This window comes from Pimephales promelas, chromosome 4 (assembly GCF_988280905.1).
Source record: "Pimephales promelas chromosome 4, fPimPro1.hap1.1, whole genome shotgun sequence".
NCBI classification, from domain to species: domain Eukaryota; kingdom Metazoa; phylum Chordata; class Actinopteri; order Cypriniformes; family Leuciscidae; genus Pimephales; species Pimephales promelas.
Genome location: NC_142772.1, coordinates 30,621,797 through 30,648,403, shown reverse-complemented (window position 1 = coordinate 30,648,403; position 26,607 = coordinate 30,621,797). Strand labels below are relative to the sequence as shown.

At 37.1% G+C, this 26,607-nt stretch overlaps 1 protein-coding gene across 5 annotated transcripts in view; it reads right to left on the bottom strand.

The window, feature by feature from the left end:
- The window catches only part of arhgef28a (Rho guanine nucleotide exchange factor 28a), an 87,219-nt gene that overhangs the window by 58,555 nt on the left and 2,057 nt on the right, over positions 1–26,607 (bottom strand). For all 5 annotated transcript variants that reach the window (XM_039649991.2, XM_039649994.2, XM_039649993.2 and 2 more), the window contains exons 2-4: positions 20,229–20,275; positions 3,171–3,312; positions 1,936–2,424 (exon numbers count right to left, since the gene is read on the bottom strand). In XM_039649991.2, coding sequence (XP_039505925.2) covers positions 1,936–2,424; positions 3,171–3,312; positions 20,229–20,261 — 664 coding nt within the window. In that variant the 5' untranslated portion in view covers positions 20,262–20,275. The remainder of the gene's footprint in view (positions 1–1,935; positions 2,425–3,170; positions 3,313–20,228; positions 20,276–26,607) is intronic.

The window sequence follows — 26,607 nt, the reverse complement described above, 5'->3', positions numbered from 1 at the left end:
TTTCAGCAAGTACATCACTTATATATTTTGCAAGAAGTTGCAGAAACTGGACCAGTTATTTGTTAAAGATAAAGGATTGCTGTTGTTTTTGAATTGCTTTGTTGGTGAAATGGAAGTTTGCTGAGATAAACAGTTTTAGAAAGATTCACTTTGTACAACAATCCCATGGGAATGGGATCCAATCAATTTAAAGGATTATATAAACATATTCATATCCAATATGAAAATGTCCAGGTTTTTTCAATAAATTCAAAATGGAATAATGCTTGTGAGATATATTGCTATATTACTTTCCTTTCCCTGAGAGGAGAAAGAATGTTGCTAAAGAGCGCTGTCTTTAATTGAAGCTGACACGCCATAGCAATGAAATGAACGCTAATTCAGCTGTGCAATTTACCGCAAACAATCACTCGTGTTATGTAAGGGGCCCATGTGCACTACAGACATTCTTTAAATCTTTATCCCTTCTCACTGTTCAAGAAATTAGTTAATGTTCCATGATGGAATGGGCATATTATCCAATCTCACTTCAACAGAGCTAAAATATATATATATATAGTTGTTTGTTTTGTGTTTTGTTTTGTGTTTTTACAACAATGTACGTATCAATATACTGTTCAATCCAAATTTTTATATCAATATGCATGTGAGGATCAATCAAAATTATTTAATCTTATTTACAGGGAGTTTTAAGTCTCTAGCGCAGATGAATTATCCTACTGTTATTAAAGCAAAGTACAAATTAAAGCCAAAAAGAAAGTGAATACACAAATAGATTAAAGAAAAATGTTACACCTCCTAATTTTATTTTTAAAGAAAAAGAAACAGAAAACGTATATGAAATAAATAATTCCAAGAAAAACGTCTTTCCTGTAACTGCTCTGAAATGTCACTAGTAAGATTAGTCATAGTTATATTTTGTTTGTTTATATTGACTGTCTGTCACATGAGAAGCATGCTCCTAACACTCATCCTCCTGATAAACTCCTCTGACGCAATAGAGTTTCCTCAAACTGGAAATCCCAAATGCACAAAAAAATGAGTTCAAACATTAAAAATGCTGATGACAAGATCATTGATATTATATTGTATTTCTATTGTATTATATTATATTACATATTATTTATATTACATTTTATCTATATATTTGTAATTCTAACTTATATACTGTACATATGAGTATATATTACATATTATAATATAATATTATACTGTTGGAAATAACTGCAAAAGTATGTTTTCTCTGCTACTGGTTATATTAAGCTACACTGCATATTCTACATGGTCATTTGTATATTGCTCATATGTTAATTGTGATTGTATACTATCTTTATGTTAACTGTATTCTGCACTGTATGTAAAATTTCACTCATTACGGCACATGTGTTGTTAGTGATGTGACAATAAAGGATTCGTATTCGTATTCGTGGTAGTGAACATTGGCCCAGGAACTTAAACACACTCATCTTGATGAGTCTAGATTTTAAGTGAATACAAAACACTATTAGTTAGAGTTACTCAGTTGTAACTAAAGGGCTGTTGAATTTAACCCTATGTTCCCCTAACGAACCATAACAAACACTGTGAAGAGCTATATATATATATATATACACACATACACACCTGCTAGTTACAAATGGATAATGCAACTGATTCAAGCATTATCTTAAATGTCAATATGGCACATCTGTAAAGATCACAAGAGACTCTAAACATTTCAGAAAGGTGATTATGTTTCCAAAACACAAATCACATGAATATAATCACAGTCTGGGTTGGGGTGCTTTAAGGGTGCGCTTTTGTTCCGAAAGCTAATTTGTCTGAAGACCTTTCAAAATCTATTTGTACAAACTGTAACGGTCAGAATCTAATGTAGACAGAAATAAAACAAAGGTAAGCAGTTCTTAAAGTGATAAGAATGACACAGTGACTGACCTTGCTTCTCCTGTCCAGCTCGGCTGTCCCATCCCAGAAAGTGCAAGTTAGCCAAGGCCTGTGTGATTTTTTCATCAGCAGTACTGTGTTGTCTGTGCTCTGGATCACACTCTGGTGTTCCTGAAGCTTTGCTCTGGCTGAAAGTCTGCTGCTCATAAACACTGTGCCCTTGTTCTGTCTCTGCTAGGCTTTCCAATGGAAATAATTCCTTTAGATCACACATCCAATTTGTCCCAAGCTGGTCAATCTGTTCTAAATGATGCATCTCAGATGAAATCCTTTTCTCTGTGTAGAATTTCCTTAGGATATCCTGATGGCTGCTGGATGTCAAGGGTTCAAAGTTTATCAGCTGTTTCGCCACCTCTTGTGCCTCATCCTGTATGTATTCCAGTGAGAGCTCTCCTGAATGGCAGATGGGGCTGATGGGACTTCCGCTGTTCCTCGTGAAGCAGAAGACCTCCACAGATACTTTCTCTGGAACATTGTGACCTTGATGGAGAAAAGGTAAGACAACTCATACACTACACGTTTATTTGGATATGCATCATAGTAAATAGTAAAGGCTACAGGCTACCTTTCTGGGGACTTTTAAAGCCTTTAAAAACTAAAAGGCTAAACATTTACACATCACAGTATTGTCTTGTGTTACGGTCTTGACTAAGGTCACATCACAAAACACAAAAAGAAGATGCTATCAAGACTGGAACTATATATTATAGGGAGAAATCAGCTACTGGCTTTCTACTTTCACTGACACTTAAACCATCAGGTAACCCGAGTTTTGTTTCCATAGCAACAAATGTATTCCATAGAAAACAAATTCTTAACACCTCACCAAACAAGCACGCCAGTGATATCCTGGTTTCCATGTCAACAGGAAATCCCCTTACAGGCTTTCACCCCAAGGACGTCAACTATAACAATAACTATAAAGTTTAACTAATCACTCTAATTATGTGAAAATAGGCAAGTCCACACCAAAACATTAATGAAAGAGAGATCACTTTCAGAATATTTTGTCCCAGCTGATAATGAATAAAAACTGAATAACTGAATAAAAACAGAATCCACCAGACTTTAAAGAATCGGCAGGTGACAAAACTGCAGCACATTAAACAGAATGTTATTGTGTGTTGTCGTTGACTAGTTACCACTGTAGTTATCACTGAATAGGTCTTTACACATTCAATGAAAAAGTTTATGTATGACACCCTGTGATTTATTTAGTGTCTCACCAGGCACAGTGAATCTAAGTAAGCCGTGATCCTCGGCCCTGTGAGCTGTAGTTACATGGTAAAGGGACGAGCCCACAACGACCACATAGTAGTCTGCTTCCTCCTGAGACACCTCCAGCTTCACAAAGACCTCCACCTGACCCTGAGAGAGAGAGAGGCACAATTACATACACACATTATATTTTCTGTTACACACAGCATGTCATAATGGATTTGTTAATATATATATATATATATATATATATATATATATATATATATATATATTAAAAGGCCAAATCTCTGGAAATTGAGTGTATTTTTCATGCAAATTCAAAGAAATGTCAAGTTAGCCAAAATGAAGATGAAACTAAAAGATTGAGAGAGAAGATCACTTGGTGAGCAAGAAAGAGATTCTTGTTGGGTTTTTTATTAACTTGTTAATGCAATGTCTGCTGCTGAAATGGTGGGGCACACTGTAGACTGATACCATACGAGGGCAATCTGCACTTCCAATATATTTGATTTTGCAGCATTAGGTGAAAAAGGAGGATATGAAATGTTATCCATTATCTCCGGCCTTTTTCATTTGCTCACTGAACATTGAGCTCCTCCTGAAAGTTTTTTGCATAGCAATTTGGTTATACCACAGCAAAGGACTAAATTATGTAAATTTAAAGCAAAAAAACAAAACACTCCTTTTTGGCCATTTTACAGAAGCTTTAGGTCCCCAACCCTCAAACTTGTGTAGATAGTGAACTGTGAAAGCAAAAAATAATAATAATTGAACAAGTTTGTAAAACAACAAAACACTACCAAAATTATTCAATCCCCATTGCAAATCAGGTTTATTGACAAAATCAGTTTAAGCTGTTTGCAACAGAAGTCATTTAAATAGTTAAAAAAGTGGTTCTCATTATCAACTGAAAATACAAATTGTAATGGGTTCTGCAGTCTCAAAATTATTCACCCATTTATGGCAAGCATCTTTAGTACTTTTAAATACACCCTTTTGCTGTCATGACCTCCTGAAAACAAAAAGTATAACCAGACACCAGCTTCTGGCAGAGTTTCTGAGGAATCTTTGCCCATTTATCATGAGAAATGGCCTCCAGTTCAGTAATATTCTTAGGACTGCATGCTTTTTTCAAAACCCACCAGAGATTTTCTATGTGGTTCAAGTCAGGTGACTGATGGCCACTGTAGAATCTTCCAAGACTTATTCTGCAATCAAGCCTTGGTGGAATTTGATGTATACTTGTGATTATTGTCCTGTTTGGAAAGGTCCGTTGACAACCAAGCTTCAGCTTCCTCACTGAGAGAATGACATTTTCTCCTAGGACTTCCTGATATACAAAAATGAATCCATCTTGCCTTCCACACACTGCAGGTTTCCAGTCGCAGTGGATGCAAAGCAGTCTCAGAGCATCACCAAGCCCCACCATGCAACTGTAGACAGTGTTCTTTTCAGTATATGCTTCATTCTTCTCCCTCCAGACACAGCGCTGGTGGTGATCCATCGGGCCGAAAACTTCTGTGGCTTATTTACATGATTTTGAGCAAATTGAAGCTGACTTTTCTTTTGCTTTTGGGTCAATATGCGTTTATTATGCTCCTTACTGTGCAAGCTGAAACCTCAATGCCACTAAGTCTTGCTACAGGCCTTTTGCAGACACTTAAGGGTTTTTCTGAACCTGCCTTCTCGGAAAAAAAGGGGTTGCAGACGTTGATAGCTTCATTTTTCTGCCCGTCCAGGAAATATAACCACTGTTATTTTACCTTTAAACTTGACTACGTTTACATGCAGTCAATTTTCGGGTTATGGTCGGGTTAAAGTCACTATTCGGGTTTCTGAAACATTAGGAATAACCCGTCTACATGCGTGAGCAGAGAGAGTTTCCCCTGTACACATGGATATTGCAATATCCCGATGTAAACGGCGACGTGCGGTTAGTGTCTTGACGTACGGACAACCTTAAGACGCAATATGTGTCATTTCCGATTCTTCTTCCTGTATCCAAAGACAACAACAGCAGCATGCGGATAATGAATAGTTCGGGCTGGGGCAGATGGCGCTTTGATGCTGGTAACGTTACTGACCTCGCTCCAAAAGTATGCTGTGCTGATTCTCGCCTGGTCTCGCCATGTTTACTTCCGGTATACTGCACGCAGATTTTTGTATGCGCCGAGAAGTTTCTCTACTCAAAAGACCAAGATTCCTTGCGAATAGAACATGCGCAGAACACAAATCACTATGGGGATATGCTGATACGCATTTACATGACCAAAAATTCAGGTTTAGAAAAGGGGTACCCCAGGTATAATATCCCGGTTTTTAAAATCCTGGAAATGAGCATTTTCAGGTTTTTGCAGGTGTTTACATGGCCGTTCATGACCGGGTTATTGCTAATATCCTGGTTTTGAACAGGTTATTGGCTGCATGTAAACATAGTCAGTGTCTCTAGGAACATTTATTGCCTTCACTATCTTTTTGTATGATGTTCCTTGTTTGTTAAGGGATATCATATCATCTCTTAACATTTGGACTATTCCTTTTACTTTTTCTAAAATAGTCAAACATTACACCAACAAAGCCAGTTCAGATATTGCATGTGTTGTAGCTCAAGCACACCTGGTGCAGCTAATGAAGCACTTGATTAGTTGCATCAGGTGTGCTTGAGACAACACCTGTTTTGCAAATGTGTGCTGATAGGAATGGGCTATATGCACGCATAAGTTCCGCATTTGACGCAAGGATGCTCGTCAGTTTCCGGTTGGGGAGATTAAGGCCATGTCCACACTAATACGTTTTCGTTTGAAAACGTATATTTTTCTCTCCGTTTTGGCCTTCCGTCCACACTGAGACACCATTTTAAGTCACCAAAAACGTATCATTTGGAAAACGCTCTCCAAATGTGGATAAATTTGAAAACGCAGTTTTCGCGTTGTAGTGTGGACAGTGAAACCGGAGGTATTTCAAAACGATGATGTAAGTTTAGTCATGTGATCCATGTAGTACCAATAGATATTCATGTTTATCGGTATTGTGCCTGTTATGTGTTATTCATTTTTACACTGTTGCTAAAATATGTTACTTTCTATGTTACTTAATATGTGCTATTCTTCATAGCACAGTACTGCAAAGATGACAGATTATGTAGCCTACTCACATTTGCTGTCCTGCGGCAAAACAGGAGTTACGTTTCAGACCAAATATGGTGACTGAATGCGACCTGGATGCATCAGTGATGGTGAGATATTTTGCTAAATAAAATGATCCTGTTAGAAGAATTGCGCGATAACTTTATTATTTATTTTCCCCTCTGTAATGTCTCAGTGAGCTTTTGTGAAGTTTCACGCATGCGCAGTCAAGTGAATTTAGAAGTTTGTCATCCAAAAACGTCTGAAACGTCAGAAAACGCCTGAAAACACTAGTGTGGACGGAGAGCGTTTTTAAACGAAAACCCCATTTTCAAATGTATCCGGATTAATGTGGACGTAGCCTAAAGTGGTGGAAAACCGAGGAAAACGGGATTATGGCAGAGTCTTCAAAATTTACTGTCCTCCCGTCTTTGAAACGAAACTTTCATACGTTTAGATAAGCATGGTGGTGGTTGAGGAGAGATCCCCTGATATGATTGTTAAGTGCTTTGGGTCTGCAGTAGTACATATGAAAGCGCTATAAAAACCTCATTCATTTATTCATAACTGGGACAACAGATTTATTTAAAAACAAACTGTGACACCACAACACACCATTAGTTTGTGTAGTATAAAAATCATTGTCTATTGAAAGTCTCAGTAAAACATGAAAACGTGTGTGTGTGTGTGTGTGTGTGTGTGTGTGTGTGTGTGTGTGTGTGTGTGTGTGTGCAGTAATTCTTCATTTAAAGTGTATCTGAAGTCTACACAGAGGCTAAATGTTTATGTATATTCTTCTTTTTTTGTCTCCAATACAGCTGTTGCAGATCAACAGTACCGTCAGACTGGCTCTATGAGAGACAAATGAACCGTCTGTGCTGGTATTGAGCCTGGTTATGAAACACACTTGCTTTTTGTGAATTAAAATTATTTAGGAAGTTTGTACAAAGTCTAATTGGTGGAATGAACTGGAATTGGAATAAAGTTCAAATATGGGAATCACGAGGCTTTGAATAAACAGATTTTTGTTAATTTTATATTGTGGATCATAACTGAGGACAAGGTAATTAGGGTGATTAATCAGAAGCCGTTCTCATTATCAAAAGCATACATCTTGATTAGTACAGAGCTCGGCTTCATTGTTTCAGTAAATATCAACTATGAATGGTTTAATTTTCCTCCTCCAATCAAAATATACAATCCCATATTTTGACTGATCTCATGGAGGAGAAATTTAATTTAAATTATATTAACTTGTAAATTATTTATCAAGTAAACAAATATTAAATAGGCTTAATGTTTGTAGGATTACAAATTTATTAAAATGTTTAATTTAGGTTCCAGTACAATAGCATATAAAAACAGAGAAAGTCTAGTAGACTGAATTTAGCATTTGAGGTATGAATGAGCAGATTACTGAGACTCTATATCTTTAATGGCTCTGGGAGCCACTGGCTTAATTTGAATAGTTATGCTTACATGCTTTGTTTCAGAGTGTCCCCCATCAATGTTACCCCTCCCCATTAAGCTCTATGATAATGTGAAGGTATGGGTGATACAATCCAGCTGATTGGATTACCCTCTATACAAGACACTGTTATGCTGATGACATCAGGGCTGGGGAATTTCCAGTAACAAGCTGAATCCTATGCCTCTTTTACATGCTTTGTTTGAGAGTGTCTATACCTCTATGTAACCCCACCCCCTTGTAACGTATATGAACACAATTGTATACTGGCTTAGGTCAGACTTGGCTAAGAATTTTGGATGAAGCAGACTACAGCAATGCAACAGCAATAAAGAACCCTCCTTAAAAGATACAACCGGAGTCTCCTGGTTTTCGCTTCTGACTTTTCAAACACTTAAGAAGAAAAAAAAATCAATGGTTCATTTGTGACTAAATATGTTTGAAAATACTGTATATGAATACAATATTCATGATATTTATAACTATACGAATGTAGACATAATGCATAATATTTGAAATTGCTATGAAATGGACTGAATGTACAGAATGGTTTAAAATTACAATAAACAAAGAACAAGTCTGCTAAATACATGAGAAATGAAGAGCCACAACCAGAACCATGGAAAGTTATCCTGAAAGAAAACATAGCAACGGTGTATATCAACAGAAGCACACGAAAAATAACATCCAAAAGCACAATCATCCATCATCAATGTAGGCACTCACATGCACTTACCAACACACACAAGGCCCACAGACATTTACCCATAATTCCACACTTTCATTTCATTGAGCAGACCCTGGATCAAAGAAACACCCAGTAAAAGAGGGAGGTTAACAGTAAATTCAGTCTCGCTGTAGGCATGTGTGTGACAAGGCACTTTTCTCTTTCTCCCTCCATTAAACATAAAGCCCCCATTTGATTGTTTGCCTTCCTTCACCAGACGTCTCTCTCACTTCCTGTCATTTAAGGGGCCCTGCAGAAATAGTGATGGAGAGAGAGAGGAAGGATACACAGTAGGTTTGGTGTGGGAATGAGGTAAAGTTAAGGTCTTTCTTCTTTTCTCATGCACTACACTTCATATGGGGATGAATGATGAGTATGGGATTCTCTCCCTCCATCCCTGCTCCTCCTATCTTTTCTTTCCTCACTTGGTCTCGCAACCGCACAGATTCAAAGCGTTCCTCTCCCCTCACACAATCCTGCTGTCCTGCTTATGGCATCTTATAAACTCAAATGATTTCATTTTAATAATTCCCATTTTTTGAAAATCCAGTAAATGAAATGCAAAAAAAAAAAAAAAAAACAGAAAGGCACTTGATTATTTTATCGTTTTATTTGGAAACTAAAATCGTCAAATAAAGAGATACAGTAAGATTATGGACAACTGAACAGCTGCTTTGCATTGCAACACTGGAGTTAAAGGGGTCATGAACTGGCTTTTTATTTTTTTTAAATTGTTTTCTGAGGTCAACTTATGACGTTCGCTTGGTTTTACATTAAAAAAAAAAAAACATCAAAATGAATAATAGGCTATTTTCGACTCTAGTTTTGGGCCCAGCTCACAAACGCTCTGTTTTTATGGGCGTCTCGCATTGAAGACTTTGGAAGTCAACACCCACTGCTGTGAGTGGATAACAGTTTTGCATATTATAATGAGTATCACTCTCGACCCAGTTTGTCATCACGAGGTAGGTAGGCCTATGTTATTTATCTGTGCGTGTAATGCGCGAATCGGTGGGTGGGGCTAAACCGGCCGTGTTTTAGTAGGCGTTGATCTTCTTCTGAGGGGGTGGTGTTTTATCCTCATTGACGTCATAGTTTCCCACTTTTAAAACGAGTCGTTTGCTGAGCCTGGTGTCAATAAAAGCTTTTATTGGACTAACAAAGACGTTTTCAGTTCTGAAACTTACAGGATATTCTTATAATATGATAACCTCTTAGATGTCAAAACCTCAAGGAAAATTTGATTTATCAGTTCATAAACCCCTTTAAAAAAATGCTAAAATAAATCTCACGTGCACACATCTCACAAATTTTGCTTCAAGAAAATGCTTGTTTTAAGGATGTTTAGATTTTTTTTACTGGCAAGACAAAATACTGATTTAGAAATTGATGCTCGATTTGGAAAATCATGGACATCAACAATATTTACTCAACCTCATGACTATATTTCAAATATTGTACACAACAGATGGAACAGAGCAGTTTGCCAGAGTACATTTTGTCCTATGTTTAGTCTTGTTGTCATGCTGGCTTATTAATGAAGAAAAGATTAGAAGCTGAATTACTGCAGTCACTCTTTGGATCAATGAGAGGATGTTATTGTCTCTAGCACCTGTTTACAGACTAGCTCCTGAAAGAAAAAAAACACCTCACTAATACACTGCTGGTCTCTATGGACAGCAGGTGTTTGTTCCCTTACCAATGACATAACCACTGCCATCTGAGAAGGGTGTGTATGGGTTCTCATCTCATGTTCAAACAGGATTCATGTTCAAATGCATGTTTAGGTGAGCATTGCTATTCAGTGTTGATGTCATTGCATTTCATACTGTACAATATCTAATCTGATAAACTACATAACAAATTAAATCAAATCTTTGAAACTAACATGGTCACTTATTTACTCAAGGTTTGGTCGATTAGTTTATTTTAATATGAAATAACTCCTTATAATTCCTATAATTCCGTTTTTTCAGACAGGATTAATCATGATCAAGGAAAATCCCATAGGTGATCATCTCTAATAAAGAGGACATTTCTAGAAATACTACTGAGCTCCCTAAGAAGATTATGCTTTCCACAGAATGCATATTTTACAGCTAGTCAGCAAAGCTGACATTAAATAATGACAAATATAAAAGTGACATTTAATGAGTAAAGCATATTATAATTGTACTGATTATAATATTGTACATTCAATAAATGTACATTTTATAATTGTATTGATCCAGAATGCTGCAGCAAGCGTGGCCTTTAATGAGCAGAAGAGAGCACACGTCACCTCTCCTCACAAAATTGCACTGGCTGCCAGTTCCCGCGTGCATTAAATTCAAGTCACTGACGTTTGCCTACAGAATGAAGAGTGAAAAGTGTTAAACAACTACAGACATGGAGGACGCGCAAGTCCGGCGGTTATGTAGAGAGGTTTAGATACAGTAAAGGGGTTTGAGTGATTAATTATCAATTTCTAACCTGACGAGAATGTATTTATTCAGTGTTGCCTACATTTTATTGCATCTGCAGCAGCATTGTGAACTTTTGTAAAGATATACTGTAGCCATTAACTTTTAAATGAATCATCATTACATTCAAATTGCAAACACATGAGGAGAGTTTCCAGATGAACGTGTGACAACATTTTTCTCCGAAATGGTAAGAAATTATATTAGATTGAATGGAGGATTTTAACTGTGACGAGATGATCGACAGGACACTTGTGTCCGTTTACATTAGTCCACAATACTGTAACGTTATGCAGTTGTTGAACAATGTGATTGAACACCACCGAACAGTGGACAGGAGCCCGATCTCATGAAAGTTCGTATAATAGCACGAATGTCATTTCTCGTGGCATTTATATGGCAAAAACAGTTTTTGTGTGTATAGTATGCGTTTTTCGTGTGCATATGATTGGCGATATTTTTGGCGTATAATACGCACAAACTCTGCGTTTCAGGCACACACCGAAGCGGTCAAATCTATGGATCAAAATGTCCTTGGCGAGTATTTACATAAAGACTGTCAATGATGTCTTAAGTGAATAAACAGTTGGGAAAGAAATCAGATGCGTGTCAATATATTAGATCCATGCATTCGGTCTTAAACAAAAGAACGACGTCTGGTTGAGCCAGAAAGGATTACGAAAGGATTACGCTGGATTGCCAACAATAGTAATAGTGTAGGGGTAAGGCGCATGGCAGAAAATGTGGATGCAAATCAAACAGATTTTGAATCTTTCTTTTACCTAACTCAATCTACTCCCTTTTCCCCATCACACATCAGATCGGAAAGAAATTTTATTTAAAGAAAATGTTTGAAAAGTGGAAATAGTGTCTAACGTGTGTTTAATAATAAAGTGTTTATCACTTAGGGTTAGGTGTAGGGAGGGCTTTATTGTCCCAATAAGGCGGCATCCATTTAATAAATATAATCATTCACATTATCTAATTGCATACTGTTTAATGTACAACAACCCTGAGGTGCAAATAGTATTTGCTATCATTTATAAGTATAAATAGCATCTAACTACTATTTACGTTTGTTGCAAAGAAAATACGGCTATTTTTACAGCATATCGCTAATGCTGCTATTTTTCACTTTGTTTTGAATAGCAATAAATTATATTTACACTGTGTGAATAGCAGCTATCAATAATAAAATATGCTATTTTCACTTATAGTGCAAATAGCCACAGCCTTACTGTCACACACACAATCTAGCTGACTTTCAAAAAGACAAGCCACCTGACAAAATGCCTGAATTTACAATTTACTGACTAGCTATGAAATATGCAGTCTGTGCAAAGCATAATCTTCTTAGGAAGCTGAAAAAGTATTTCTAGAAATGTCCTCTTTATTAGAGTTAATCACCTGTTGGATTTCTTTGATCATGTTGTTCCCGTCTGAACAAAACAGGGAAGGAATCTCCAAGAATGTGATATCTTAGAATATCTTTGTGGGATCCAAAGGAGGATAAAAATAGGATGAAGGTTTTCACAAATTTAATATAAAATTACATAATCTGATCAAGCAACCCAAATGCCAGAATAACATTTTTGAAATTATAGAGATAAATAGGATAAAATCTCAGATGTTCAAATGAACATTTCTGGATAAACAAGTTAGTGGACTTAGTGGCCATCACATTAGAAAAATATTGTCAAATACAAGTCAGTTAAAGCCTGCCACTAGGTTAGCGCAGTCAGCGGTGATAGATAAGTGTCATCTTGGTCAGCTAGCAACTGTTTGATATTGATGACATTATGATTAAGATTAACATCTCAGCACCCAGTTGGGGGGGGGGGGGGGGGAGTATAAATTCCTATGTCTGCTTATGGTTTATACAAAAGTGGGCAGGTTTATTTAGGTTGACATCAGCAAAAAAATCATTCTGCTTTTATATGAGCTGATCTGCTAAATGCATCTACATGATGTTGGCTAAATGCCATTATTTAACCAGAACAGAGTATCGTGTGTTCATTAAGGAAATGCCTTCCATGCGATTCCAACTGATATCCAAAGCAGTACACAGGAATAGGAAGAACACAATGTACAGGAATCTCTCATAGTGCCACGTTAGAGGATGGTCCAAAATAGTCCCCCAAGGCCTCCAAAAGACTCTCAAGATGACTCAAAGACGTCCAAGAATGAAGCGTTTCTGTTCTATATGCTTTATTGGGCTGTTTACTGGCCACTTCATGCATTTTCTGTGATCGGATAGCTATCCGATCGTGAAAAGACCAGGTGTAACTACCCTCTGAAACACATTCGAGATGGATTTGAATCCGATCGCTCACACCACTTCAGGCGACACCAGCTCACACCACTTCAGCATGTGAGAGCATGTTATATAGGCTATATTTCATGTTACACAACTGCAACATACATTACTGCAGATGAGCATCTGAGCATTTCTTCATAAAGCCAACGTGAAAACTATCGCAAATCAAAGTGAAAGCCGCAGACGCTTAACACACAATTATCTTCATTAAAAGTAAAGAAACTAAATGATTTTTACCAGGGCTGTTGCCGCTCTCTCCTACTGCCGTCTTTGATTTTGAAATTGATGACCTCTGATTGATGATCTCTGAAATCTGATGATCAATAAAATGCAGCTCATATCTGTTGCTTTCGGTGATGTGCAATCCATTAAATCTGCATATAGTTTTGCAAAAACACATTTATGTGACTGCAGGTGTAAATGGAATCGTTTTGATAAATCAGATAGCTATCTGATCTAAGAAAACGCATGAAGTGGTCAGGTGTAAACAGTCCCTATATATGACAAAACTGAGGGAGTCATACCAGCTGCCAAATGACCCACATGACTTAACACTTCACCTGATGTAAAAGGCTGAACATCTACCATCTGCTATCAGTATTGTCCAGTGCAGATTATGTACTTGTCTTCACATATATGCAAAAATTTGGGGTTTATATAGTTTGATTTTTTTTAATGTTTTTTGAAAAAGTCTCGTGCTCACCAAGGCACATTTATTCGATTATTCAGTAAAAACAGTAATATTGTGAAATATGTATAATGTATTTTAAAATTTAATTTATTGTTCTGCTGGTAAAGCTTTATTTTTTCAGCATCCTTACTCTAGTCTTCAGTGTCACAAGATCCTTCAGAATAGTTCTAATTAGGGCTGTCACAATTCATTGATTAAATTCAAGTACTCGATTTAAAAAAAAAAAATCCTAGATTGCAAATTGCCTGCTTCTAGTAACCGGCAAAACACCAGAAGTGACCAATTCCACTGAAAAGAATCCATGAACGGCATCATTAGACAGTTTTCTAAGGTTGCAAGATGTATAACATACTATAGCATAGTGCTATTGTGAATTCACACAGGCTGCGATTCAACCAAATAAATATATTCTCTACGGGTTTAATATATATATATATATACGTATATGTGCACTTTAATTATTTACATGAGTGTAGGCAGTAAATTGCTGCTCCACAAGAACTGTTATCATGGAGCGTGTCTCAAACTTCATCTCTGCATATATGCTGTGAGGTTGGTTGGCTTATTACGTTCATCTGTAACATAATGTGCGCCATTCTATCAGATTTGTAAGGTGGATAATTTACAAACCTAAGCTAACACAGGAGAATACATCAAATTTGCTATGAAATATGCAAATCATCGCAATATAAAAGTTTAAACGCTCGCTCTGAGTTTGCATGTTTTGATGTCCACATATTCTTGTTCAAGAAATTACAGTGGCTGTAAAAATATATTGTAAAGAAATGGCCAAATATTAAAGATTAAGTGAACATTTGAATTAAATGTTGTTTGGCTAAAATTAACAAGGATTTGATTAAACAATTTTGAAATGCCCATAAATATGGTTAACCTAAACTCCCTCTATTTGATCATATACTATCAGCACTCTGTGGTTCCCTAGCTGCAGTTTATTCAGTGTTATCAGGCAAAATACTGACAGATAAACAGAGGCCTTTTCCTAAATTCTGTTTGTTCCAATCAAACATCAACAGAGCTCTCCTCACATCACAGAAGAAACTACACACAGAGCCAGACTTTATCTTTGTAATGATGTTTGGGAAACAAAACATGTCCCCATATCTCTGCTGTGTGCAGCATGAGTACTTGTTATCATTCATAACTAGTCAAGAAGTCACGTTTATATAAACCCCCCATTCTAACAGTTTAGACAACTCAACAAAGTTTTCTAGTGGGATGGGATATGATATTCATAGTTTAGACAAGAAAAGATTAAACGCTTTAGCTGTAAGCTCTTTTTAGAAGTTATATTTTATATGAAATATTTTTCAAAAATGAAAACATGCTAACTTAAGTGTCAAAATATGTCTAAATAAACCATGGACTTTATAGCTCTACTGTAGTGATGTAATTTAAACAAAGTATCGATGGAAAAGTTGCTAGGGCTCTAATACTGTGGAAAAACATTCTGGGTTTACCATATTTGATGTGCTCGATGTATGTGTGCTTATCAGCGCTAGGTCAATAAATGTCTAAATTAAATATGTTCATCATAAAGCAATTATATCTCTCCAAAAGACCTGATTAAACCACTTGATTAATTTGGATTTAATTTACAATGTCTTTATGAACTTTTTGAAGCTACACATTTCTGGATGAATGGGCTTTCAAGAAATCTCTCGGGTTTTATTACAAATATCATTTGAGAAAATCATGAATTCTAAAAAATAAATAGAAAAATGAATGTCACAGCAGTGTTGTAGTCGAGACCACCTCACTCGAGTCCGAGTCGACACCGAGACCAGAGAGAGTCGAGTCCGAGTCGAGACCGCGTCCATAGAGAGTCGAGTCCGAGTCGAGTCTGAGACCAGAGACGGTTGAGTCCGAGTCGAGACCGAGACCAGTGAGGGTTGATTACCTAATTTACTTTTATTTACTTAGAGAAATCCTTTTTTTTTCTTTTTTTACTGAATGTGATCAGTTTAGGGTAAAAAGGCCACATAGTAGGTGGTGTTAAAAGTAATTTTATTACAATTTGTCATGCGCAGTTGCGCACTAGAAAATCACCAATCACTGGGCGTGTCAATCAATTTAAAGAAATATTTTATTAACATACATTAATAATCATGAAAAATATTTTTAATTGAACTCGAGTGGACTCGGGAATAATTCCGAGTCCTAAAAAAAAAAATGTTCGAGTACGAGTCAATTCCGAGTCCAAATGGACACGAGTCCATGACAAGACCAAGACCATTAAAAAATGGTCTCAAGACCGAGTCCGAGACGAGTCCGAGTCTCGAGTACTACAACACTGTGTCACAGATCTAGTAACATCATTTAAACTCAATGAAACTAAATGAAAAGTTGCTACAGCTCTAATATGGTCGGAAAAACACTGGGTTGTTTTCTTTACCAGGTGATTTGAAACGTGCTCTCCTCGTTAAACATTCCTCTCATGTCTCCACACACCAGGTGAGACTCGGGTCGGGCCGACAATATCCAGACATACAGGGCCGTGCTAGCACACGTACACACACACGTTAATGATGACTGCATTTAATAGTCCACACCCACTCGCTTCATGGAAAAAAAGAGAAGTTAAACCATATAGACTACAATGTTTGTCAGTTCCTCAAGAGTAAACTCATACCCTTGACGTAATGTTAACCACCTTATTCTAAAAACCAGTTGCTCATGCCATGAATCCGTGGCTTGAAAATCCAACGGATTTTAGGACGACAGACTTTCTACAGACTATAAAGTCAAAAATATTGACACGAAAAATAAGATTTTACAATTACAAAATGTATCTATATTAAAATATTGTATGTAATGTAGTCAGAAAGTTGAGGCCCCTTTTCAAAAATGTTTTTTTTATTTTTATTTTTTTTTTAAGTAAAGTATTAAACACAACCGTGGAGAGATGGACAAATTAATTTACAGCTAAATGTTCCAAAAAATAGTCAGTAAGAATTTTATTATCAAAAAAGTGACCGTACAAACATTTTTAATGTTGCAAACTTGCAAAAGATTGCCATTTCAATAAATGTTGTTCTTCAAAGAATCCTGAAAAGTATGACTGTTTCCAGAAAAATATAAAGCAGCAGAACATTTTCCAACGGTGATAATAAGAAATATCTAACACAGTCTCATCCCAAAAAGTCATATAACTGACGTTTTGGGACGTATTTTGACCATACGTCAATATCCGCCTTTTTAGGGCCCCCTTAAACGTCGGTAGATGGCGATCCCGGGCCGTCATACAACTGACGCTTTACCTTTAACGTCAGTTAGGTGACGGGTTAGGTTTAGGGTTAGGTTTAGGTATGGGGTAGAGTTAGGATCCCATAACCTCATCTACCGACGTTTAAGGGGGCCCTAAAAAGGCGAATATTGACGTATGGTCAAAAGACGTCCCAAAACGTCAGTTATATGACGTCTTGGGATGAGACCGGGTTGAAATATCAGCAAATCATAATATTAAAAATAAATAATTTCTGAAGGATCATGTGACACTGAAGACTGTAGTAATGATGCTGAAAATTCATCTTTCCATTACAAGAATCAATTACATTTAAAAATACATTAAAATAAAAATATAGTAAAATAGTTTATTTTAATATAATAACATTTTACAATATTACTGTTTTTACTGAATTTATGATCAATTAAGGGGAGCCTTAGTGAGTGGACAAGACTTAGAAACACATTTTCAAAATCATACTGAACCCAAACTTTTAAACAGTAGTGCACTTGATTCAAAATTCGACATTAGACACATTTTGGTGTTAAAAAATATGTTTGTGTTGTTTAGTTGCATGCATCTTTATGTGAACAAGAATATATGCTGTCTATGGCCAGTTCTACATGACATGAGAGACTTTGTAACTTATCTGTTAATAAAAACTCAACAGCAGCAATTCAACTAAAGTTTTGCTTTCAGTTCAAACATCAAATAAAACTGGGTGTTGAAAATATCACATCACTCCATATCTGTTTGACCTCTGACTGAAGCAATCTGCAAACACATTAAGTAACTACACGACACTGCTCCTCACAGTCAAATCAATTCTTCTGAAACGTATATAACCCCATTGTTCGGTATGACCATCTGATCAAGGAGTACATATTTTTGAAAGTAAAACACACTCTCTCAAACACACTAGCTATCACTTAGCTACAGGGGGCCAGAAACACCTGAAAGCATTTAACACACACACACACACACATTCACTAATTGCTTTTAGCTCCGAGTGAATGAGACTGTTTGTGTGCAGTGTCGTACTGGGATTTGAGAGTTGACACTATGCAAGTCTGCTATAACTCTCAAAATATCGCCTTACAATAACACATTATCCCCATTGCAGTCACACACACACCTTAAAAAGCTTACACAACTAACGCATAGTGCCCCTCTTTCATAATGAGGTCACAAAGAATGACTGTGAAACACTCTCATGCACCCCACACACTGTGACTATACAGCTGAGCCAGCAAATGATGAAGCTTCAGAATTCACAACAGCTTTCCTGTAGTCCAAGGTAATGATTTGGGCTGGTAATAAAAAGGTTAGAGGTTTAAACCTCGCAAGAAGTGATCCAGGTTTTTACTTTTTACAGCAGCTTTGCTCCTGTCAGTTTGGATAAAAGTGTCAGCTAAAACAATTTGGTTACGTAGTATAAAAAAAAAAGACATGTGGATTAGAAAAATTAAGGTTTAATGGCCCAAAGTCACAGGTTTGATTCCCAAACATGCACATACCGACCTTGGTTGCACTATAAGTGGCTTTGAATAGTTGCCAAATGCATAAATGTAAATATCATTGAAGCAACTCCACTGGAAATTCAAGCTGAGGGAGCTGTAAATAATTAGTGGAAAAAGACTGTTACAGTAGTGTAATGTTTTCTTAGGAATAATCTAAGAAAGTTAATGAAGGGAATACACCTTAAAGGCTCACTGAAGTGCCTTGAAACATGCAGCATTGTTCAATGCGTTGAAGTAATTTCCACTGAAACAGGAAGACAGGGCGGGACATATCAAAGAGCTCCTCCTCCTTTAAAAAAAGCCAATAGTGTTTAAATAATCGCAGCTCGGCCAGAGCCGTTGAGCTTGATAAAGCCAGTTTCCTCCTAACCTCTAACTGTTTCTTCTCTTGAAATACAGCACTCGGTGAAGAATTAAAATGGGTCCGATTTGTTTGGAGGTCTGCGCCGACTTGCATTTGACCCGCTCTGTGCCATCATGTCTCTGAACCAGAGCAGACTGTGTGTGCGCTCTGGTGGTTCACATGACACTAATGTGAAACCAGACTTCATTCGCCCCAATGGAAAGCATATTTATACTGTCTGAATTGTTCCCCATCTCATAAATAGAATCTAGAAAATAGTAAATGTGTGAACAAGTGACCAATTTCAGCCGCAGCTTCAGTATCTTTTTTTAATGTAGGGGGCAGGACGCTTTCGTTCTAGAAAGCATTTGTTTGGACAGAACATCTGATGAGAAGCTAAAGTGCAACGTGAGGTCATCAAAATCATTGAACCATATTGGCGGAAGTGAGAGAGAAAGTTTTGAATTCTTATATCTTCTACAAATTTTGTCACACGCTGGCTGGGGGGGGTGGGGGGGGGGGGGGGCATAAAGAACAGCCACGAAAGCTACTAGAGGACAGTCAGAGCTTTTATAGTATTTAAATGGATAGTTCACCCAAAAATGAACATTCTGGCATAATTTACTAAAGGGGTAAGGCTAAGTAGGCTAAATGATGGAATATCAAAATTTTGTTTTGTTGTTTTTTAACAGAATTAATGAACATCATTGATGACAGAATGTTAATTTTAGGGTGAACCATCCCTTTAAGACATGGCTGTACCTATTTTCAGACAGAAAGGCACATTCACAAGACTAAGGTAATGAACAACTGAAAACAAAAACTCTCCCATATCATTTTTTTAAAATTTCATTCCTGTTCTCTCTGGTTTTTAAACACAATGCAAACACGGTTATGAGTGACACTGTCCATATACAATGACCAGAATAGTTTCTCTCTCATGCACATTCATATGCACAGGTAAAGTCTTTGGCAAATGTGTTTTGTCATTTGGCACCCTGACTAAGAAAAGGACAGATCCTGAAAGATCAAGGAATGAAAGGGTCAAATTAACGTTTAAAGAGTTAAGTTAAAAAGAAACAAACAGGACATCAGGAAAAACAGAGAATAAGGGGGTGAGAGAAAGATTTATGGAATAAAATAAAAAATTGTTCTCTCAGACTCACATAAAGTGGCACCTCTCCCCTGCTGAGCTCCATTATAGCAACAGCACCTGAAAGGAGAAAGAACATGTATAATACACAGCAAAGACACACACACACACACAAATGCCACCTTAAACCAAACACAGCTGTAGAAATAAGCATATGAGCAGAACAGCCCCGCACATGTGAGTGCTGCACAAGAGACCAGTTCATCTATTCATCACAAAAACAAAACGTGACATTTAACTGAACACTGGCAGAGAGAAAGAGAATAAAGTACACAAGGAACAAAAAGGCCAAGAGAAGAGTATTTGAAATCACTTGCACTGTCCATTATGGCGAGTCATACACAATCCACCAAATATGAAAAAGAAGGACAATCACAATGATTTTATTTCTCTGACTCATTGAGTCACCGGACTTCTTTTAATTAGGCCAAATCCTCAGAGAAGGATGGGAACAAATGCCTTGCCTTTTAATTGGGACATGTTCACATGGCTATGCAGACAACAGTGAGCTTAATCTTTTGATCCTCCAAATGTCAGAACACAGCTTCCATCAAAACGCAGCCCTCTCTCTGTCTAGCTCGCTCTCAGCCAGAGCACTGGTGCCATGTTCTCGCTTGCAGTCAACAGGTTGGAGATAGGGGTGCACGATATATCGAATCAATATCGTTATCGCGATATCACGTTGCTCGATATCCATATCGAAAGTGTCGCGATATTTATGCAATATTTTGTTTATGATGCGTCTGGACATGCACAGTTGCATTTCCCCCAGACTCATTTCCTGATTCTCCTTCTCCATAAACAATATTAAATCAAGAGAGGTTTAACTTTTCATGCTACAGATTTCCCACAGTGGTCAGAAAGAACAGGGGAGACACTTTGTTTTTCTCAATATAAAGTCACTACTCGCTCCAAAGCTAACCGCCGTCACTCTCTCACTTCTCCCTTGCTCTCCAACCACACAGTCCCACACACACACACACTTGCCGGCGGCTCGACGTGCACACCAGCGCACAAGTATAAAACATCAGGTCACCTGGCAACTTCATGCGTTTTCACTGATCGGATAGCTATCTGATTTATCAAAATATGATCTTCAATTCTCGCGCTATATGCAGATTTAATGGAGTGCACGTCACCGAAAGCAACAGTTATGAGCTGCGTTTTATGATCATCAGGTAAAATAAGATCAGTTCGTTTATTTACTTTTAATGAAGATAACTGTGAAAAGCGTCTGCGACTTACTTTCACTTTGATTTGCGATAGTTTGCGCGTTGACTTGATGAAAAGTAAATGTTCAGCAGCTGCTCATCTGCGGTGATGCGTGTTGCAGTCGCGCGCGTCGTCATCTGGCCATAACATGACGCCTGTAACGTTCTCATTTTTAGCGTTTTTGGAAGGAGTACATTTTACATATGTGGTTTCAACAACGAGATGCATTTACATTTGTCCAGTTTCGACTGAAATGCGGCCCAGACCACCTCCTGAAGTGGTTTGAGCGATTAGATTCAAATACGTCACGAATGCGTTTCACAGGGCATTTACACCTGGTCTTTTCACAGTCATATCCGGTCAAAGAAAACGCATATAGTGGCGTTTATGTTGCATAGTGTGTTCTGTAGACTTGCTATTTATTTATTATCTTTTACACTGTAGTAGTGTACACAACTAACATGTCCTGTTCTGTTGACATATTATTTAGGCCTATTTATTAACGCTGTACCAGTCCAATATGACTGTCAGTTGAAATAAATCTTATGTTGTAAGAAAACTTGTTTTATTTATTAATCTTTTTGATGCATTTTCCAATAACTTTTGTATTTTTTCATCCGTTTAAAAATATCGAAATTAATATCGATATCGCAATATTCATTATCGATATCGCAATATCACATTTTTGTCAATATCGTGCACCCCTACTTGGAGAGCAGAGCCTGATAGGCGATACGTCAACGTGCTTACTTGGTGAAATTGTTCTTTTATCCATTGAGTTTTTTTCCAATGAAATATCCCTTTAATTTTGAATATTTAAAAAAAATCTCTTCAGACCACTGCAGTGATGTAATTCATAAGCAAAGCTACAGGCTTGGTCACATGACTTCAAAATCAGTTTCATTCAATTCATTCTATCTTCATTTCAAAATCGGAGTAGGAATAATTAGCAAAGTTTGAGTTTCATGATACTGATAATATCAAAATACAGCAATTCTGCGATAATCATTATATTGCTAGACAATCATTTAATGATGCATCATGATATCTGTCTAACTATGAAAAAAATGCCAGTGAAAGGGTTAAGTGCAGGTTCAAGTCCAAACTGTTAGAAAACAGCACAAAAAGTTTCAGTCTGTAAATTAAATTGAACATTTTCAATGATATCAGGGTAATGCCGTAGCAAGTGGCTTTGCATGTTTGTGGTCTAACCAGTGAACTTTACATTTACCAGGCAGTTCTTGTGAATTGGGTACTCTTTGTCGATTTTGTTTGACCCATCAATGGTATAAAATCCAAAGTGGGTCCAGACTTTAGACTCAATAGTGGGGCATCTTACTCACACTGTTGGCCGCCATCCCATTAAAAAAACTATTTCCTTAGGTTAGTTAAATTATGTTCACGTTTCCCTCATTCAGGTGTTGAGTACCATCTCGAGGAGTCACTAAAAATGCTAGGAGCAGGGAAATCTATTAAGAGCACCTTGTTTTATTAATTCAAATATCAATATTTGGCACCAGCATATCGATTCTTGTATATCACACAGAGAAGTACAATACACAACACAGAAATATCGCCCTATCGATATTTTGTCCGACCCTTAGCTAATTATTTCAAGCATTTAACTAAAAACGTACTCAAAAATCCCAGTGACTTTGTAAAGATGGAACTGAAAGTTAAAAAAATATCCTTTTCCAGGTTTTAGGACTCATTTGTTTCTATGCACAAATGTAGGTCTAAAAAACGAAATAAAAAACAAAACAAAAAGATTGTTTATGACAGTAGCTACATAAGAACAGCTCGTTCCATGCGTCATACGTCATTACGCTATTTCAACGTCATTGCACATGCACAGTCCTTTTAGTTTCGGTTTTCAATCCGATCGAAATTCCAGTCGGATCGAGCTCAATCGGATCGATTTAGGTGTTTACATGAAGGTTTTTTGTCGTCAGATTGAGCCGTCAATCCGATTATAAGGGTCCATGTAAACACAGTTTATGTTCCTCTAATAGCACCAAACTACCAAGTTTCTAACAGCAGTCTTAATTTTTAGGAGTTAGGGTTTTTGTTTGGTCAAGGTTGCAATGTTGTGTTTCAGACATTAGTTCTTTCTACATCACATAATTTAGTGTGAATCTCCAAGGAAAGTGTATGTTTGAGACATTTAAAAACAAGATTCCTGTTTGTTGTTGTCACACAAACACTGTCGTAGTGGGTGACTTTTCATGGGACGATGGCATCACATGTAACTCAATACAGCCTACAGATCCAATAACACACACACACACACAGAGAGAGAAACCATGCATACTGCATAGTTAGACCGAGACCAACGTCCCTGGTGAACATATCCCAAATGCATGTTGTATATTTGTTCAATAATGAACGGGTACTTAAGGAAATCATAAGGCCAAGAGAGAAACAGAGATGGTTGTCCAATGGTTTTGCCTGAAGCTCAGAGACTCATCGACTCTGATCAACCTTTAGATAGAGACCGAGCTTCTGTTACACAATCCCAACCAGTCAGGCCTTAAACACTACTGTGAATGAATATCTTTTCTGTGTCTCAACAGGTGCAGTGGAGTCCACTTTATGAAATTATTCTTTATGGGCTTTGAGGCTTACTAGTTACTCATATGTGTTTTTCTTCTTTTTATTAGGAAAAACAATAATACCGTATTATCATGATATCTCTCTCTATAGCATGCACAGGCAGATTCAGTTTACCTGGAAGGCATTAAAGGGGTTTGGAGTGTTATCAGAGCTTTTATTGTCTAATTGCCACACCCTAAGTATGATTTAAAGATCGACTTCACAGTTGCAGCTAAACAGACTGTTTTAAAACAAACACAGACACGGACACACACACACACAATAAATAGATTTCACGAAACTATCTCTAAAAAATAAGAGACAAACTGAATGAACAAGACAGAGCAAAACACAGACAAAAAACACAGAGTGAGTGAGCAAAAGACAAGGAGAGAGAGAGAGAGAGAGAGAGAGAGAGAGAGAGAGAGAGAGAGAGAGAGAGAGAGAGAGAGAGAGAGAGGGGGGGGTGCCCTGAGTGACCCTTGTCTGCTTCAGTTTCTGTGGGTGAAATCAAGCTGACTTCACCCAGACGTGCTACTGCTCAGATTCCACCTGCAGTTTCCTGACACATGCCAGATGTCTTCTGTATCACTCTGTGTAACATTGAATCCATCACAATTACAACCTTTATCATGGTCAAAATGGTGGCAAAGAAAAAAATGAGGTTTTCAAAATATAATTAAAGTGGGGACGGAGTGAAACGTTTGCAAAAACTTTTAAAAGTTTGTTCCCCAATGCTCAGGGGCATAGGAGCCATTTAAATTGAACTAAAAATGTTTGTTTTTTTCAACTTAAATAAAGCTATATAGAAATATATTTTTAACTAATACAAATGACAAAATCACATAAAAAAGCCTAAAACTTAGACAATAATTAAACTGAAAATATAAAAAAGCTATCTCAAAGCATCAATAAGTTTTAGGAAAATTTCCCCTGGTTTCACAGACGAGGCTTTAGTCAAGTCCTAGACTAAAATGCATGTTTGAGCTGTTATAATTGAATGAATCTTGCACAGACATATTTTAAAATACGTATGTGCCATTGTTTTGTCTCAAGATGCACACTAGTAATGTTTTTTTTTTTTTTTTTTTCCAAAGCACGTTTAAAAGCTACTTAATTGACCTAATTGTACTAAGGCCAAACCCTGGCTTAATCTAAGCCCTGTCTGTGAAACCGGGCCTTATTGTAACGCTCTTTTACAAAATTTAACATTTACGCTTTTAAAGGAGTAGTTCACTTTTGAAAAAACTTTTGCTGATAATTTACTCACCACGCCCCATGTCATCCAAGATGTCCATGTCTTTCTTTCTTCAGTCGAAAAGAAATTAAGGTTTTTGATGAAAACATTCCAGGATTTTTCTCCATATAATGGACTTCAGTGGGAACCAAACGGTTCAAGTTCCAAAAGAAACTTTAAGTACAAACTGCAAACTTGTTCAAAGGGCTTTAAACTATTCCAGACGATGAATAAGGGTCTTATCAAGGGAAACGATCGCTCGTTTTATTATAAATAAATAACAAAGTTTAAGTTTTATAAGCTCAAACGCTCGCCTTGCTCTGTTCTGTAACGCACTCCTGTTCGAACTCGTTCATCAAAATGAACAAATCTTTTTCCGAGTCATTTGGTTCATTCGGCGAAAGAAACGAACGAATTGATTCGGAAAAAGATTTGTTAATTTTGTTGAACGAGTTTGAACAGGAGAGTCACGAACGTGCATCACAGAACAGAGCAAGGCAAGTGTTTGATCTTATAAAACTTAAACTTTATTTGTAAAAAAAAATGAGCGATCGTTTCGCATGATAAGACCCTTATTTATCGTCTGGAATCGTTTAAAGCCCTTTGAACAAGTTTGCAGTTTGTACTGAAAGTTTCTTTTGGAACTTGAACCGTCTTGTTTCCACTCAAGTCCATTATATGGAGAAAAATCCTGGAACGTTTTCATTAAAAACCTTAATTTCTTTTCGACTGAAGAAAGAAAAACATGGACATCTTGGATGACATGAGGGTGAGTAAATTTTCAGCAAATGTTTTTTGAAAAGTGAACTAAACCTTTAAATCCTTCCCAAAATCCCAAGATGTCCAATTCACCTTCATTGTAAGTTCCGAGAAAATTCCAAGTGAAATTATTTATGGTAATCAACATTATGCCACACAAACACTAATTGATTGAACTTAACTTGTCTTCAACTGGAAAACTCATGTAAAATTCGATAAAACAGCCTAAAATGTGACTGTACTAACATTAGTCTTGTGGGATATTTGCTAGCTACCCTGTAGGCCCTGTACCCTGAAGCATTCTTTTGTTGCCCCTGTTTGCTCAGTATTCAACAGAGCAAAGAAGAGAGACAAAGACTGATGAGGAGCGCACTTCAAAGTGCCTTTCATGCCAGACCCTCCTATTTCTCTCTTTCTGGCCTGAAAGTGAGGGTTGGGACTCTCTCAGGCCATGCCATTCATGCAGGATACAACAGGGGAAGGAGGAAGTCAAAATCACTCCTCCTGATTACCAGGACACAATGCCCTTGTCCCCTTTTCTCTCCGTGTCCTCCAGTTTGGCTTTGATACATCCACTAGCCTCAAGGAGATT